This window comes from Typopeltis vanoorti, chromosome 9, assembly GCF_054136105.1.
Source record: "Typopeltis vanoorti isolate ZY-2024b chromosome 9, IOZ_Tvanoo_1.0, whole genome shotgun sequence".
NCBI classification, from domain to species: Eukaryota; Metazoa; Arthropoda; class Arachnida; order Uropygi; family Thelyphonidae; genus Typopeltis; species Typopeltis vanoorti.
The window spans coordinates 24937039-24954255 of record NC_143557.1 but is presented as its reverse complement, the minus strand read 5'-3'; the positions used below and the strand labels follow the sequence as shown (position 1 = coordinate 24954255).

The 17217-nt window shown below is 36.4% G+C and overlaps 1 protein-coding gene across 1 annotated transcript in view; it reads right to left on the bottom strand.

Moving 5' to 3' along the window:
• The window catches only part of Shmt (serine hydroxymethyl transferase), a 103058-nt gene that overhangs the window by 43492 nt on the left and 42349 nt on the right, over positions 1–17217 (bottom strand). The window contains exons 3-5 of the mRNA XM_090397325.1: positions 14704–15062; positions 6266–6478; positions 1814–1930 (exon numbers count right to left, since the gene is read on the bottom strand). Of these exons, the coding sequence (XP_090253451.1) occupies positions 1814–1930; positions 6266–6478; positions 14704–15062 (689 nt within the window). The remainder of the gene's footprint in view (positions 1–1813; positions 1931–6265; positions 6479–14703; positions 15063–17217) is intronic.

Sequence of the window (17217 nt, the reverse complement as noted above, 5' to 3'; positions counted from 1 at the left end):
AGAATCTTAAATCAAAATTTAAGAGCTATCAATATTTGAGTTCTGATAATAAAAAACTAATTTGGAGGAAAACTGTTGATATGATATTAGTAAATTTTTCATATAGTACAATCATAGTATTCTATATACTCCTTGATGGTACATATGAGGAATTTGATGATTATATCTTTATCTGTTCATACTACTTCATATTTTTTAATTTATGACACTTACACTTAGCAAGTATAAACAAGAGTGCGTAGCTATGTGTAAAAGTAACTAAAAAAAAGTCATGGGAAACATTGGTAAGAATATAGAAAATAAATATCAGGAAGGTGACAAAAAGTTCTGGATTAATTACTTTGAAAGACTTAAAATGAAACAGGCAGTCCATACTAGAAAACTTTCACATATTTTATATATATATATATATATATATATATAACACACAAACACACACACACACACACACTAGGGGGCTCTTCCCCCGCCCGCAGAGTTCCGGGCTGGTAGGCCAGTTCTTTATGAACCTCACTTTAATTATTCAAAATCACGAAATGAAAATAAAATATTTCCTATATCATCAGTCATGACATGCACTTTATGCTAATTTTAGTAATAAATACTAACACGTACTGTTCTAATGGTCGACAATGAGTTTGATTGTTGTAATCCTGAAACGATAAAATTGTTGTCTCGTGAAGGCAAACACACTGTTGGACGGTTAAAAACGTGACATAAAAATTTTTCAAATTTCGGCTTATCTTTTTATATATATAGATTGGATATATATATATATATATATATATATATATATATATATATACAGGGTGTTCGGGATAAATTTGACAGTTTCGTAAGGAAAAAGAAAATCTTCTTTGTATCTATTAAATTTAATGAATTGACAAAAAAACATTACAGGCAGAGTTAATTACAATACTATCAACAAGATTTACTCAAAATAACCACCATTAGCATCGATCACAGCTTCAATTCTGCTTCGGAACCTCGAACAAGCTGATGCTACAGTCTCCCTGGGAAGGGCCGCAAAAACTGTTTTAATTTTATCCATTAACTGGGCTTTTGTATTACTGGAAGTGCGATTGGTGTCTTTTTCAACTGCGCCCCATACAAAATAATCCATGGGGTTAAGGTCTGGGGAGTTTGGAGGCCAAACATTTGGACTGGTGAAGTCGTAGAAATTTTCAGACAACCATTTTTGACTTTTCCCAGAGGTGTGGCAAGGGGCCGAATCCTGCTGCCATACATACGGCCTACCATTGGCTACCCTTGTTATCCAGGGCTTGACTACAGTTAGCAACTCCACGAACACAGCCCGAATTCCAATGCCAGGGTTCTTCAACACCTGTTCCTGCAGATTTGCGAGGAATTCTGCTGTACGAACGCAATCAGATCGTCTGCTAGGGATCTTTCTTCTTGCTACATCCTCGTAGTCACCATTGCAAGTCTCTAGTTCATGCCTGATTGTTTTTACTGTATTCAGGGAGCATTGGGCAGCAGTCGTAATATCCTTATTTTGATGGCGGGCACGAATCATCATGATACAAGTTATTCTCTTCCATGATTCAGGTGGGTTCCAGCTATCCATCCTTTCTGACATCTTGTATATGAATGAAGAAGGGTCCAAACTTTTAAATGAAGAGAAGTGTGTGTTAATACATGTAACTTACGGAAAAATATAATTAATTATAAATATGTCAAATTTATCCCGAACACCCTGTATATATATATATATATGAAAAATCATTAAATTAGAGAATTTTATAATCCTTAAACAAAATTAAAATACTACATCTATATAAAAGTTGGTTACCTGCAATTGTATTGTTATGTGGACCTCCTTGCAACCCAGGAAATACTGCTTGATTAATTTTTTCCTCAATATCATAAAACACCTTTGCTTGTGTTGCTTTATTTACTGAACGAACACCTAGAAATAACAGTAATGAAGAAATATGTTTCATCATTATCATATAACACATTAACAATAAATGTTTTTAAAAAGGTTCACTAAATATTGTCTTAATGGCCACATTCCACTCAATTAGAAACTTTTATTTAATACAATGTTGGACCTCCTTTAGCCCGGATTTCAGCACATATGTGGTTTGCATAGATTCACAAGGTGTTGGATTGCATCTGTCTACAACATACCAGGCCTTCACCAGACAGTCCTTCAATTAGTTCAGATTTGACAGAAGAGGACTTTGCTCCCAGATCTGTTTTTCTAACATATCCCATACATTCTCAGTGGGGTTCAGATTTGGGCTTTGTATGGCCAGGGAAGATGGTGAAAGTCACTGTTATGCTTGCTGAACAATTCTTGTGCAATAGACAGTAACACATTGTTTTCCATGAAAAAAATGTCGCCTGTTGGATAAAAATCAACATTGCAGGATGGACATGATCAGCAACAATGTTCAGATATTCCTTGTAGGACACCTGACCTTCCAGCAATATCAGGGGACCTGTTCTGTACCAAAAGAACATGACCCACACCATGATACTATCTCCAGAACATTGAGTTGTGTTTATAAGGCAAGGTGGGTTCAATGCTTCATGGGACTACTGCCAAACTCTCTGCCGACATTGTTAAAGAACAAGGTGCACTGTGACTCAGACTGCATGACTTTTTGCTAGTCTTCTAGTGTCTAGTCACAGCCTTTCTGATGCCACTATAGATGAACTTTCTGGTTCTTTGCAGAAATCAGTGGTACATAGTTCAGTGAAATATGGGTCAGGAACAGCCTTTTCTCACATTTGGGTGGTGTGCTCCTAAGACATCCCTAAAAATTCTTGATTCAGTACAGAAGAGAGCATTTAGGTTAATTAGTAACCATCTATAACTGATTCACTCTAATCTTCTTCACAAATGCTCAGTTTTTGCTGGATGGACTGGCATCAGTAATTCTCACACTCTCCCATAAATCATTAAGACACACAATGGCCAGTCACACCCCTTCACAATTTAGTCCCAAACTCAGAAAACAAATTTTTCTTTCTCATTCATTCCTTTTACTGCTATCTTTTGAAACAACTTCTCCTATAAGTTTTTTTACCTTGGGAATAACGCATTAGATTTACCAAGTAATTTACCAAGTTTATAAAATTATTTGGTAAACCTATTACAACTTCTCTCATTATGTGTTTCCTAAAAGAGTACAATTTGCAGGTCTTCAAATGCAATACTAATAACTTTCTTCTTTCTCAATGCCTGTCCTTCTACAGCACTAGGATATTGTAGATTGAAGAGCATCTTTTGTGTGTGTGTGTGGGGGGGGGGGGGGGGGATTACCATAACAAATAACAGAAAGAATCAAGAATGTCATCATTATGCCAAGTTTCAAAATCTCCAGAATTAGGAATTTTTTAAATAACTGGGAACAAAAGGCAGCAACAGTGACCAATTACACCATCTATCTATCTATATGTTCACTGGACATCCTCAGATGCTGTATGGTCACTCCGATGCTCAGTGATGTGCCACACCAGGCCTAGCTAGTCCTGTTGTTTGCTTTTCTGGAGACTTCAACTCTCTGAAGATTAGTTGCTCCACACACACACACCATCCATCCATCTCATTGATGGTCTACCCCTTCCTCTTTTTCAAGAAGGCCTCCTTCCATCCTTTCAATGTGTCCAAAATATTTTAACTTTCTTTTGTCAATATCCTTAAGGAGACTTAAAGTTCTACTGATCTTTTCTAACATCCATTCATTTGTACACCTTTCAGTATATGATATCCTCAACGGCCTTCTGTAGCACCATATCTCTAAAGCAGATATCCTTTTCTTATCTGACCTCTTTAGGTTCCAGGTCTCACATCCATAAGTCGCTGTTGGAAAAACAATTGCATCCAAAATCCTCAACTTTGTTCCCATAGAGATAGATCTATCCTTCCAGATTTTAGACAAGTCTCTGACTGTTGTTTTAGTTTTTTCCTAATCTACTTCTGATGTCTTCTGAACAGTAATTCTTCACATTAATAATGGATCCCAGGTACTCAAACTTGCTGACTTTTTCAATTCTTTTTCCATTAAGGTAAACTTGTTTCTCAAGAGCTTCCCTGTTTGTGTTTCCTTTGAGAACCATAATCTTTGTCTTGCTAGGATTTAGTTGAAGTTCTCTGTTATTACTGATCTTGTTAATTATGTCAAGAATTTGTCCTAGTTCTTCTATATCATTACAAAGGAGTACTGTATCATCAGCATACCTCAGATTACTGATCAGTCTATCTCCTATCCTAATTCCTGTCTTGAGCTTATCCAATGCTTCACGCATGATATCCTCCACATATATATATATATATATATATATATATATATACACACATATACACTAAACAAGTGATGAGAAAGTAAACATCCTTGCCTTACTCCTTTTTCAACCTGAAGCCAATCAGTTAATCCAACACCTGTTCTTACTGTGGCTTCTTGCTCCCTGTACAAGTTGGCTATCAACCAGATAGTGTCTTGAGGAAAACCCATTTTTTTCATTACTTCCCACAGTTTCACATGCCAATTACACCAATAGTATTAAAATGACACTTATGTCCAACAACAAAGGCAGAACAACCCAGATTCAATTGTGGAACTTGCTGTGTAATGTTGATGACCAAGTTCAGCATTCAGTCATCTGGAAGGTCACTTGGTAGTACATAAGATGTCATGCAACTCAGTCCATGTGTTTTACTCATCGTGGAAGGTTTTTTTTTTTTTTTTTTTTTTTAAAACCATAGATTTACACCATTAAGAAAGGGAAAAGAAGAAATTTGAGACATATGTCATCAAATAATGATGGGCAGATTTAAATGGAAAACTGTTGCTATACCAGAACAGTACTACTTGTCATTCTTATATCTAGGTTAATAGAAGTATTTGAACTGTCCCTCTTGTATTTCACTTTTATTGTATATCATAATAAATAATTGTACCCGAATTATATATAAAGAACTTATTCATGTGAAAAAATTAATATATGAATCATTTATGTATTGATGCTGAAAGTAATTTTCTGTCCAAGCTGGGCAAGTGCTTAATGGATATGGATATTAGTGATTGTTTTTAGGTGGGAGGTGAAGATTGTCACTCATTGTAGACCCCCATTTTCAAGAAATTCAAATCCACTTTCAAAAGTGTATTGGAAAAGTTCCATGTATGGTCTCCAGAGCAGGGTACCAGATTATGTAAAAAATAATTAAAAAATCCTTAGCCCACCCATAGTACTACAGGGAGAGAGAGAGCCTCCATAGCTCAGTTGGTATAGATGAAGCCCTTTGGTCAGAAAGACCTGGGTTCGATTCCCATCCATGATGTTGGGAACCTTTATCTGGTCGCTTTCAACTAAAGGTGAATTTCATAGGGAAGCCAATCTCATAGGGAAGTAGAAGGTTTTTTTCACCTGGAAACTGGTTTTTCATCCCTCAGAACAGGCAAACTGGCCCCAGTGAACACACACACACACGGATTACAGCCATGAATACTTGCAACAATGTAGAAGAGATAGAGTCCTCACCACATTATCATTACACCAGTAGTCAACCTCCTGGATGGAGTTGACACGTGATGATGATGAGTACTATAGGTTTACAACGTATAGTGGGCAGGGTCACAGGGGAAAAAAAAGTATATTAGTTGCAAACCAACATACTTTGAACAAACTAGATAAACAGCTAATATCCACCTGGATATTAGCTGTTTGTTCAAAGGGAAAACACAGAAACTATGTTATCTATACTATAGCCTTTCTTGTGTGGCAGACTATGCCATGGAAACAGATCACTGGATCCAAGGGAAGAAAACTTTTGTTTTATACAGAGGTTTTCTTTTATATCTAAAAGACTATTTTGAGAATCTGTAACAGAAATACAACATTCTCCAAATATAAAATTCGGCTGCCTCACATTACCAGAAATGTGGGAGACTATTTTTTAACCTTCAGGAAGATTCCATCTCTGCACCAACAGAGGGTGGCAGTTTAACTTTAGGATCATGCATTGTTACAATCAGTCTGTGTTTACTTTCTTGCTTGTATGTCTGTATACAGACACATAAGCAAGAAATATGATACATCCTGCTTCCAGTGGAAGCAGGATGTATTTCTTTCGTCCATGAAGATGCCTTCGTGACCAAAGAGAAATATTGGCCTAACATTAACACAAGTATTTTTAATTTAACTGAAATTATTTTACAGGATTTGGTTAATACATAAATATTGCTCCACTAACTTTTCTAACAATGAAACAAAGATAAATTATTACCCTTACCTTTCCTGAAAAATATGATTCCAGCTCTTGGACCTCTTAATGTTTTATGAGTAGTAGTAGAAACAACATCACAATACTCAAAAGGATTTGGTGCAAGTTTAGCAGCAACTAAACCACTAACATGGGCCATATCTGCCATAAGATATGCATTATTTTCATCAGCTATCTCTCTAAACATCTTATAGTTTAAGTCACGTGGATAGCAGCTAACACCTAAAAATTAAAGCAGTAATTAACTTTCTTACCAAACAGTTAACAAAAATCAATGGTTTGATTTGTTGATTAATCTAGCACATTAAAATTTACTCAAATATGGCATCTGTATTGTAAAAAATGTACACACTGATAGCCTGATTGGCTGAGTGGTTAGCATACCTTCTCTCTAACTAACAGGTCAGGGGTTCAAATCATTGTGGAAGGTTTATCACCAACATCGATATGGATGTTGGTGATCATCTTTAGGTAGAAGATGAATTTCATCGACCAGTGTGAAACTACCACCCTGCTTATTGGAGGTCTGAAGTGGCTTGAAAAAGTTCCATGTTTGGTCTCTAGAGCAGGGTTTCTTTCTGGACTATGTAAAAAAATAAATGAAAAATTATAAAAAATATATAAAAATCATTAGCACAACGACAGTGCAAAAGTACTATAGATTTATTAATAACCTTTCGTGGATGGGAACCACATAAAAAAGAAAACGTTTCTGTAGTTTTCATGTAGAATCATATGTTTACTGACTAAACTGCACTTAATTAAACTTAAAACTCATTATTAAACATGATAATACAATACTCAGCATACAGCAAGTACATTACATTGGTTTCCCATGGACAACTGTTAATAACCAGTGAAAGGTCCTGTCTTTAAAAAAAAATTATGTTCCTAAATGACATTACTAGCAGAGATGAATGCATTTTATACAAATTAATACCACATATCTATTTCTAAATCTGCACATATGGTTTACAATAATCTACAATAATTACACAGTTTACATTAGTACTATATAATATTCATAAGAGCATTTTCATTATTAATTATCACAGCCAAGAAATTCACACAAACTATAACACAACAAAGAGAGAAAAGAAAAAAAAAAACACACTGCCATAAGTACCAAATACATTTTAAAAGGTAGAAACCAATCTCCTTCCTTGTCACATTTCCTCCGATTCCTGAACCAACATTCTTGGTAAATGCCCATCTCCTATTTTCTGAATTTTTGCAAGATTTCATAAGAATTATCCTCACCACATATCAAAACATCTCCAAGTCCTGATGGCATTTATCTGATTGTTCCGATTTGTCTTGTAGAGTTTCCTCCTTTTCTATGTCCCCTATCTATCCTGCATTTAGAAATTAGCCTGTATTCAGCTCATTCCTAAGAAGAGTATTTTTTCTCTTACTCAAGTTCTTTCTGAAGTAAAGGAAAAAACCATTAACAATCAACTTCTATACTACCTAGAAACTCTTCTCTTCCACTAATAAATGATTATCAGTATGAATTTTTCACTGTTAACAGAGAAATCATTATTCCTCTTTTAACAGTGGAAAATCTTTGGAATAGGTGACACAAGTCACCTATCTTTGGAAAAATTACATGGAAAGTCTGGGAAATCTCAAGTAGTTGCTTGAAATCTCTAAAGCATTTGACTGTGTTTGGCACAAAGACCAAGTTAATAAGCTCCCATCATGTGGCCTGTTTTCTGATCTGAAAATGGGCAGCTATTCGCATATTACATGAGATAATGAATGCATCTTTACCTTCAACTTCTGCAACAAATACAAGGGCTTCATAATGCTCTGTACATTCTCCTGTACTCTTCCTTCTATCTATCAATGTGTATTTTCCAGCACACTGTAAATCCAGTCCATAGTTCTGCTGATGACAATACACTTTGCTACTTTCTTATTTGATAGCCCCTCCCCATTCTATAAAAAAACAGAATTTTTTTTCATATTCAACTAATATTTTCTTCCAATGTTTGCAACATATTATTATTATAATTATTATTTGACACCTCCAGGGAGTCCAAGGACTCATCGAGGGAGGCCACCAAGTTTACAACTTCGTCTCCTGTCCACCATTCAATCACAACTGACCGCAACTACACCAACGCCATCTACTGCCTACCACCACTGGTATTTCCACAAACAATCACAAACATCCATGCCCACGGCGGGATTCAAACCCGCAGCCCTTTGGCTGGAGAGCAGATACGCTATCCACTTGGCCAACCAGGCCATATAACATAGTGTACTTGAAATAAGCAAGTGGCTCTTGTCTGTTTTTAAAGTTTTTTCCACATATCAAATCAGTGTACAAAGAATATAAATAGCAAATACTTATAAAAAACCACTAATAATATATTTTGGTAAGTCATATGATTTTTTCAAAAAAAAAAAAAAACTATTATTTTGATCTAAAAAAAGAAAATGTTATGGAGAATTTACAAGGAGAAAGGCGATCAGTACACCCACGAGCAGCACAAGGCTCAAGCTAGGAAAGTTACCAGCATAGTAAGAAAAGTTAATCAGATTATGAGAAGACCTTAGCCAAGGAGTAATCTCAAAGAGTTCTTTTGCTATGTGGCAAGTAAAAGGAAGAATGACTTCGGAAGGATAACTTTAGTGGGTGCTGATGGTATTGAGGTGACAAATTCAGATGTAATAGTAGAGTTACTGAGTGATCACTTTTCAAAAGTCTATACCCCAAGTGAGGATATCTCTGTACCTGTAGCAATAACTAATGTGAGAAATGAAGATACAAAATCAGAGGTACTTAGTATACCACAAAATTTAAATGCAAACACTGCTGTAGGTTTAGATGGAATATCAGCTCGGGTGTTGCGTGAATGTGCAAAGGAATTGTCAGCGCCTCTTACTTGGTTAATTAACTTAAATTTAAACTCGGGTATGGTCACTAGGGAGTGGAAGGAAAGCAAAGTAGTTCTTTTACATAAAGGTGGCTTTAAATTGCAATAGTTAATTACAGCCCAATCACCATCTCAGGTGTGGTGGTAAAAGTATTGGAAAAGTTGGTCATTATCATCATCAAATTCCTGACATGTACCATCAAGGGGTGTACAGGATATGATAGTACTACATGAAAAATTTTCATCATCACTAACTTCCTATCTACAATTTTCCTCCAAATCAGTCTGTTACTTGTCAAGACTCCAACATTATCAGATCTTATATTTCTATCGTCTAAGACACTTTGTACTGTATCAATCCACTATATCTTGGTCTTCCTTTGGGTCGTTTTGCTGCCAACCTAGCAGAGAACACTTATTTTGCTAATCTCTCCTCGCAAATTCTGTTTAAGTAACCATACTGCCTGAGATTAGCTCAGCTAACGCATTCCTGGATGCTGACAACGTCAAGTTCTTTCCTAATATCCTCATTTTTAATATGATATTGCCATTGATGCCATCTGTTCACGCCTCTAATCTTTCTCAGGACTCTCATATCTGCGGTCTCTAGGCTTTGGTCAAGTGTTTTACTTCTGACCCAGCTCACATAAGTTAAAACTGGTTTGAACACTGTCTTGTATACAGCTAATTTAGTGTTCCGACTAATTTCTCTCTTATTCCATATAAATTTACTCAGTTGACTGCCTACTATACCAGCTTTGTTGATTCTATTGTCTATTTCTATATTTATTTACCACCTTCAGTAAAAATCATGCCTAAGTAGCTGAAATGTTTTACTTGTTCCACAGGTTCCCCGTTCACAACATAGTTGACATTGTCAACAATTCTACCTATTTTCATTGTCTTTGCCTTTTTAATGCTGACCTTCATACCATATCTATTACAACAGCTATTCAATTTAGTCAGGGAATCTTGCAAACTTGTAGCGGATTTATTTAGAAGTATAACATCATCCGCATAAAGCAAAGAGCTGACATTAACATCTCCAATTCTGATATCATGTTTAATACCACTTTCCTTCATAATGTGATCCATATAGATAATGAATAACAGAGGGGATAATGTACATCCTTGTCTCATACCAGATTTAACATTAAACCATCTTCCTATACTTCAATTCTAACTGCTGACTTACAACTCAAATAAAGACTAAGTATTGCTTGATATAATGCCCCATTGACACCATATAACTGTAGCGTATTGAATAGCTTCTCTCTTGGCACCTTGTCACATGCCTTTTCCGGATCAACAAAACTTAAAATAGATCTTTGTTATATTCCCATGCTTTCTCAACTATCTGTCATAAAGTGAACAATCCAGCTTGTTCTTCACCAAGCTTTTCTTCCACAATTCTTCTCAACCGTTTCTCAAGTATACTTGCATAGATCTTGCCTGGAACACTCAGTAGGGAAATACCTCTGTAATTCTCACATTCAGTTTTATTTCCCTTTTTATATATGGGTACTATTAGAGCTCTACTCCAATCATCCCTCTGTCCAGGCTTTCTGAACTATGCAGTGCAGCCACTGTAAGACTTTTATACCACCATACTTCCGCATTTCTGGTCGAATATCATCTACTCCTGCTGCCTTTCCACATTTCAAGCCTTTGATGGCTTTTTCTACTTCAAGTATGGATATGTATTCCTGACTGTATGCCTGTTGAGTGTTTTTTACCACTGTGCTATCACTGCTTGTTTCATTTAGCAATTTTTCAAAGTAATTACTCCATACTTCAAGGATATCTCTTTCTCCTGTTTTCATGTCACCTTTATCATCTCTAATTCCTTTTACAGCACTCTTTCCTCCATTTCTGAGCTTCTTCAATAACCTCCAGAATATTTTGTCACCTCTTGATATTTATTTTCTATGTTCTTGCCAAAATCCTCCCATGAATTGTGTTTAGCTAGTTTTACACAGTGTTTAGCTTTCTTACATTTGTCTCTGTATTCTCTAAGAGCACAAGCTGACTTTCAACAATAACATAGTCAATGAGACTTTTCTTATTCCTAGCCTCTTCTCTCCATGTAAATTTGTGCACATTATTATGTTGGAACATGGTGTTAGTAATAACCAGTCCATGTCCTGAGCATAAATCCAACAGATATTTGCCATTATTATTAGCATTGCTCTTTTCTCCAGATTTTCCCAAAATATTTTTGTATGTCTCACAATCATTTCCTACGCTGCTATTTAGATCCCCAACAAGGACTTTTTCATTGTGTCAGCTGCTTTTTCGAAAGCATCAAAAAATTCCTCCACTTCTACCTTAGTAGAACCTTCTCTGGCACCATAGGCACAAATAGGTCTCATTGTCCAATTACCCATTCTGATATTTACCCACATCACTCTACTTGAGACTGTCAGCCATTCAAGAAGATTAGCCTCATATTTTGTGTTGAATACTATGGCTACTCCTTCTTTTCCTTGATTGTCATTTCCTGAATATAACATTTTGTATTTTTTGCTCAGAAAGATCTCACCAGTTTTTGTCTTTTTTGTTTCAGTCACCCCTATTATGTCAATCTGGTACTTATCTGATTCTTCAGCTAGCTCTTTGCCATTCAGGCTTCTTATGTTGATAGTACCGATCTTTAACTCTGGTGATGTTGAGTTGGGGTGTGTGCTTTCAGATTTGTTCCAGTAGCTGACTTTTTGCTGTTCACCCTGGTTCCCTGGCGAAAACAACAGGGGCCTTGTTTAACCAGGCGACGCCCCAGCTGGCATGAAATTTTGTCATGTTGTACCATCATTTTCTATATTGGTTTAAGCCAATAAGAATACAATTTGATCGGCTAAATCCCAAATTGCCAGCCCATCCTCGTTCGTTCAGTATCCAGTTAGATACCCAACAGGGTGCACCATGAGAAGGTGAGGATTGGACATTAGGTCAGAAGCCCTTGTCGGCTCTCTGCATTCCTTTAAAGGCTATGTAGAGGTTTCCTCTCAGTTATACAGCTTTGACCCCTAAGCACCCCTGGAAAAGTGGGTTAAAGACAAAATTCAAGAATGGGTGGATCAGGATATGATTCTCTATAGGGGCCAACATGGTTTTGTTAAAGGTCTATCCTGCAATTTATTAACTTTTTATAATAAAATGACATCTGAGTTGGACAAAAGAAATGGCTACACAGTGGTACTTCTGGACTTTGCTAAGGCTTTTGACAGAATACCCCATGGAATACTGTTGTGCAAATTGGAGCAGATGAGGATGGATACTAAACTGGTGATATTAATAGGAGAATGGCTCAGAGAGAGATACCATAAGGTGGTGTATGGAGGAGCAGAGTCCAGGATGAGGCAGGTGACCAGTGGTGTGCCTCGGAGCTCTGTGCCATTGTTGTTTAATTTGTACATAAATTATATAGAAAATAGCTTAAAGGGAGATATTCAGTTGTTTGCTAATGATGCAGAGTTGGGTAGCACAATAAAAAAATCAAGCTGATGTTGAGAGTTTGCAGGATGATTTAAATAAGCTGGCAAAATGGGCAAAAGGTAATGGATGTCAGTTCAAAGTGGAAAAGTGTAAAGTTATGCATTTTGGGATTAAAAGATTACCAGCTGTGTACTACATTGATGGAACGGTACTCCAAGAGATTGATGAGGCTAGGGACTTAGAGGTGTTGATGGATAGGGAGATGAAGTTCAGGGGACACATTGTTAAGATGTCCAAATTGCACATAGGATTACTTGGTTATTGAGGAACACACTAACATCCAGAGATAAAGAGGTTATTATTCTCCTTTATAAAGCGTTGATACTTCCACATTTGGATTATTGTGCTCAGGTCTGGTCACCTGGATTCCTTGGAGATGAGGAGGTTGTGGAGAGGGTTCAGAGGAGAGTGACTAAGTTGGTGAGTGATGTAAAAAATGCTCCCTACATTGATAGATTGAGAGCTTGTGGATTGCAGAGGTTGGTTGATAGGCAGAGAAGAGGGGATATGATAGAAACATTTAAATTACTAAAAAGTTTTTATAAGATTGATGCAGGGGAAATGTTTCAGCTATGTGATAGTGATGGAAGAACAAGAGATCATCTCTGGAAAAGTGTGGTTAACAAGGGTGTGAGAACGAGGTTTTTCACCTGGAGGGTGGTGAATGAGTGGAATGCATTGCCTGACTCAATTGTGAGTTCTTCGTCTGTAAATGAATTTAAGAAGAGATATGATAGATATTGTTTTGATAGTTTGGGTCTCCCACGATGAGTCTACTGACTCCATAGAGATGCCCATAATAATAATAATAATAATTTTCATTGATAGTGCATGCTTAAAAACCTAAGCTGCTGAAGTGTCTTATTCTCATATTAAGGTTTAATGATTCAGATATTCTGTCTCTGTCAGACAGAAAACTTCTGGGATGCAATATGAAAATTATAATAATGCAAACAAACACACAAAAAAGTAACTAGACAACATCATACTATATCTAATGTTCTAAGAGAGCATATCCTCTATGGACACTAGTAGGCAGCCATGGCTGTTGGGCAACAGGTAAGATTTATTAACAATGGATAAGACACAACAATTAATGTGTCCCAAATCTTGGGACATTTCATGCAATCATATTTATTAAGATTTGGTTGGTTTTTTTAAATGTTTTTTAAATTGAATCTAAAAAAAAAAAAATTAAAAAAAAAGCTTTTCAAATATCTGCTACAGTGAAGAATAGTAGTTATGGTTAGCTAGAACTGATTGACCATAATTGTGGTGGCAGATATGTTTCTTGTGTTCTTCAAGATCGATGTTAGCAGATCTTCCAGTTTAATCATGATAGGACAGGTTGCAAGAACTTTACATACACCTGGAAATGTGTATATGTAAGGTTCATACAAGGGTTAAAACAATACAGGCACTGTCTTATTGTCTCAATAACGAGCCACAGATCCTCATGGTAGGTTCTTAACATGCTAATCTTAAATTATCCCCCCCCCTCTCTCTCTCTCTCTCACATTCCTTCTTTGCTGCAAAAATACCTACCCAACACTCTGTCATAATGCTTTTTGGACCCAATTCCATGTAATAGCAGATATTACAACAGGCAAGGGTCTGCTCTGAAAATAGCTTTATTTGTAGATCTCGTTGAGATAAAATAGGAGACAGATTATGATAATTAATAATGTTAACTTTAAGCTAAATTTCTTTTAACATTTCACATAAAATAAAAAAATAAGATTACTACTGACATCTTAAATACCGAAATGACAGCTCCAGCAAACCATGCTTTGTAAATATTTTTAAGCATATAAACTGAAATTTCTCGAACAGAAATTTATATTAAAACATTACTTTTAGGAGTACTTTCTAAATTACCTGAAAGAATCAAAATATCTGAATTACTCTTCCTGTTCTTAGTCTATTTCCCAACTAAAGGCTGTGGATATAAAAGCAACCAATAGACAAAATGGAAAATAGAGAAATTTTTTTAGTTGGAATTTTCATTTTGAGTACAGTATTGTAATGTGTAAAACCAATTTCTAATTAAATTCATACCAAACTCACCTGCAATGATAAGCTTAGGTTTGAAGAGGCGAGCAGTTTCTTTTAGCTTATTATAATCAATTAATCCAGTTTCAGGATTAACTTTGTAAGGCATTGATTCAAAAAAAATAGAAGTAGCTGAAATTTTCTTCTTATCTGTCATATATCCATGGGTGAGATGCCCACCATCTGGCAAATCTAAACCCATAATTCTTCCATGAGGTTCAACAAGTGCTGTATACACTGCAAAGTTTGCCGGAGATCCAGAATATGGTTGAACATTTACACCCCATTCTTCAGGATTCAAATCAAAGGCAGCTAGTGCTCTCTTCTGGCAGAGCCTTTCTACATCATCAATAAACTGATTACCACCATAATATCTAAAATGCAAAGACAATAAAAATAGGCATAAGAAATAAGCTTGGATGCATTTGAACAACAACAGTAAAAGTATTAAAGTAAAAATTTTACTTTATGCTAAAATAGCATATCCCTTAAAAAAAGGATGCCTCTGCTGAACAGCACAATCATGAAGAGAGGTGGCATTTGTCCTTTGGTTTGAAAGATGTTCGAACCTAACCTATGATGTGAAGAACCATTATAAGGACTTTTCAACTGAAAGTAAGTTAGCTAGTTTCAAAAAGAGGTGTAAGGGTTTTTACCTCTCAGAAACTGTAGGATTTTTATCCTGCAAAATTAGGCAAACTGTCCTGAAGATACATGAAGAGTATTAGAATAAAAATAGGAGCTACACATGACAGCAATAATTACCGACCCTCCAAATTTAACAACTGAGCAGTCTTAATTTCATAATAAATCATTTTCATCATCTTCATTTGTAAACAAATGATTCTGCCACAGAAGCATGAGGTTAAGTTGTCTGCAATGAGAGAAAAATTTGATCTCCATGGTGGAACTCAAGAAGTTAAAGAGGTAGTCACAGAAAAGAAGGTGCATCAAAAGTTCATAGCAAATGAGTTAAGCACGTGCTGTAAGAGAATTATTATTACATGACACCTCCAAGGAGTCCAAAAACTCATCAAGGGAGAGCACATACTCTACAACTCTTCATCTCCACCATCACGCCATACATACAGAGAAAAACATAAGAATGTGAAGCAATGTGCAAAAATAGCTAAGTCATGGCAAGATTTTGATAAGAATGTAGAAGATTGGCAATGTGGATACAGAAGTATCCATTTTTTCTGTGAGGATGTCTGATGGTCTAATCTTTAAGTGATATCCTTGCCATAATTTTTTGGCAAGTGGGTTCCCATCGAATGGAACTATTTCTGGAGTGGGAGAGCAGGTCATGTGATTGATGCACTCACAATCAAAGTTAAGGTATGGTGAAATTATCAGATGGTGGAATAGACAAACATGCTTGCGATGCTGTTGATATTTTCTTAGCTGCCACCTTCTCAGCACAAGAGGATTTCAGAACAGAATAAAATGATCTATTTTGTTCTGTTTTAATATTTTGTATTTCTTTTTCATTTCTCCACTTCTGGACATGCACAAGAGTAAGTTGGATGATTTCCCTGACAGTTGACACATTTAGCTTTCTATGCAGAGCAAGATTTGTTATCATGCTCTTTACTACTACATTGGGCACAGGTGGTAGAGCAGGCAGTTTGTGCATGTCCATATTTCTGACATTTGAAGCATCTTAGTGTTTTAGGGATGTACAGTCTAACAGGAGAGTTTAGATACCTTGTAACACAAATGAGATACAGATGATGGAGGCTTAGGTGTATCAAAAGTAAGGATAATGTTCCTGATCGGAACCAGGTGAACCATCCCTACATATCAGGATGCACCTCGCACGTCACTCCCTGATCTTTAAACGCTAAACATATCTCATCATGAGGAACATCTAGGAGATTGATCCCATCACTCCTCTACAAGCATTGAGTGTTTCATGAAGTTTTACTGTGACTGATATTCCACCCCATTAATGTTGCTGACATGATGTTTCCACAAGGATATCATCAGAATGTAGTTTCTTAACAGTTTTAAGAGATCCTGCCAATTGTTCTAAGCCTTCTGAATAAAGGGTGGCATTTTCCCTATTTTCTTTTCACCTGCTGCATGGGTAATCAGAAACACTGGTACATTTATACTGGTATCACATACCTTTTGTTTCTCACTTCTGTTACCAAATGCTGTAACTGGTATCAGTACTTGTTGTGACCTTGTTAGGGCCCCTGAAAGAATTGAGGATGAAGAATTCATGCTCAAGGGATTTTTAGTTTGGCACCTGAGCTCCCCACCCACCACAGAGCCACACATGGATGCCTACTGACCAGCAAGCAATGACTGTGATCAGAAGTAAAATGCCAAAACTACCCTGAACGCTATACCAGCACACCAGAGCAAGACTTTAGTATCAACCCTGGACCATAGGGTGAAAGACTTACTGCAACATAGTTGATCCCTGCAGGCAAGCCCACTAGCTGACAGATCCTGGCCAGGCCATCTAAGACCACCTATTGAAGCAAAGGCTAAAGTAGTGCAAGACTACTTTAAACTACA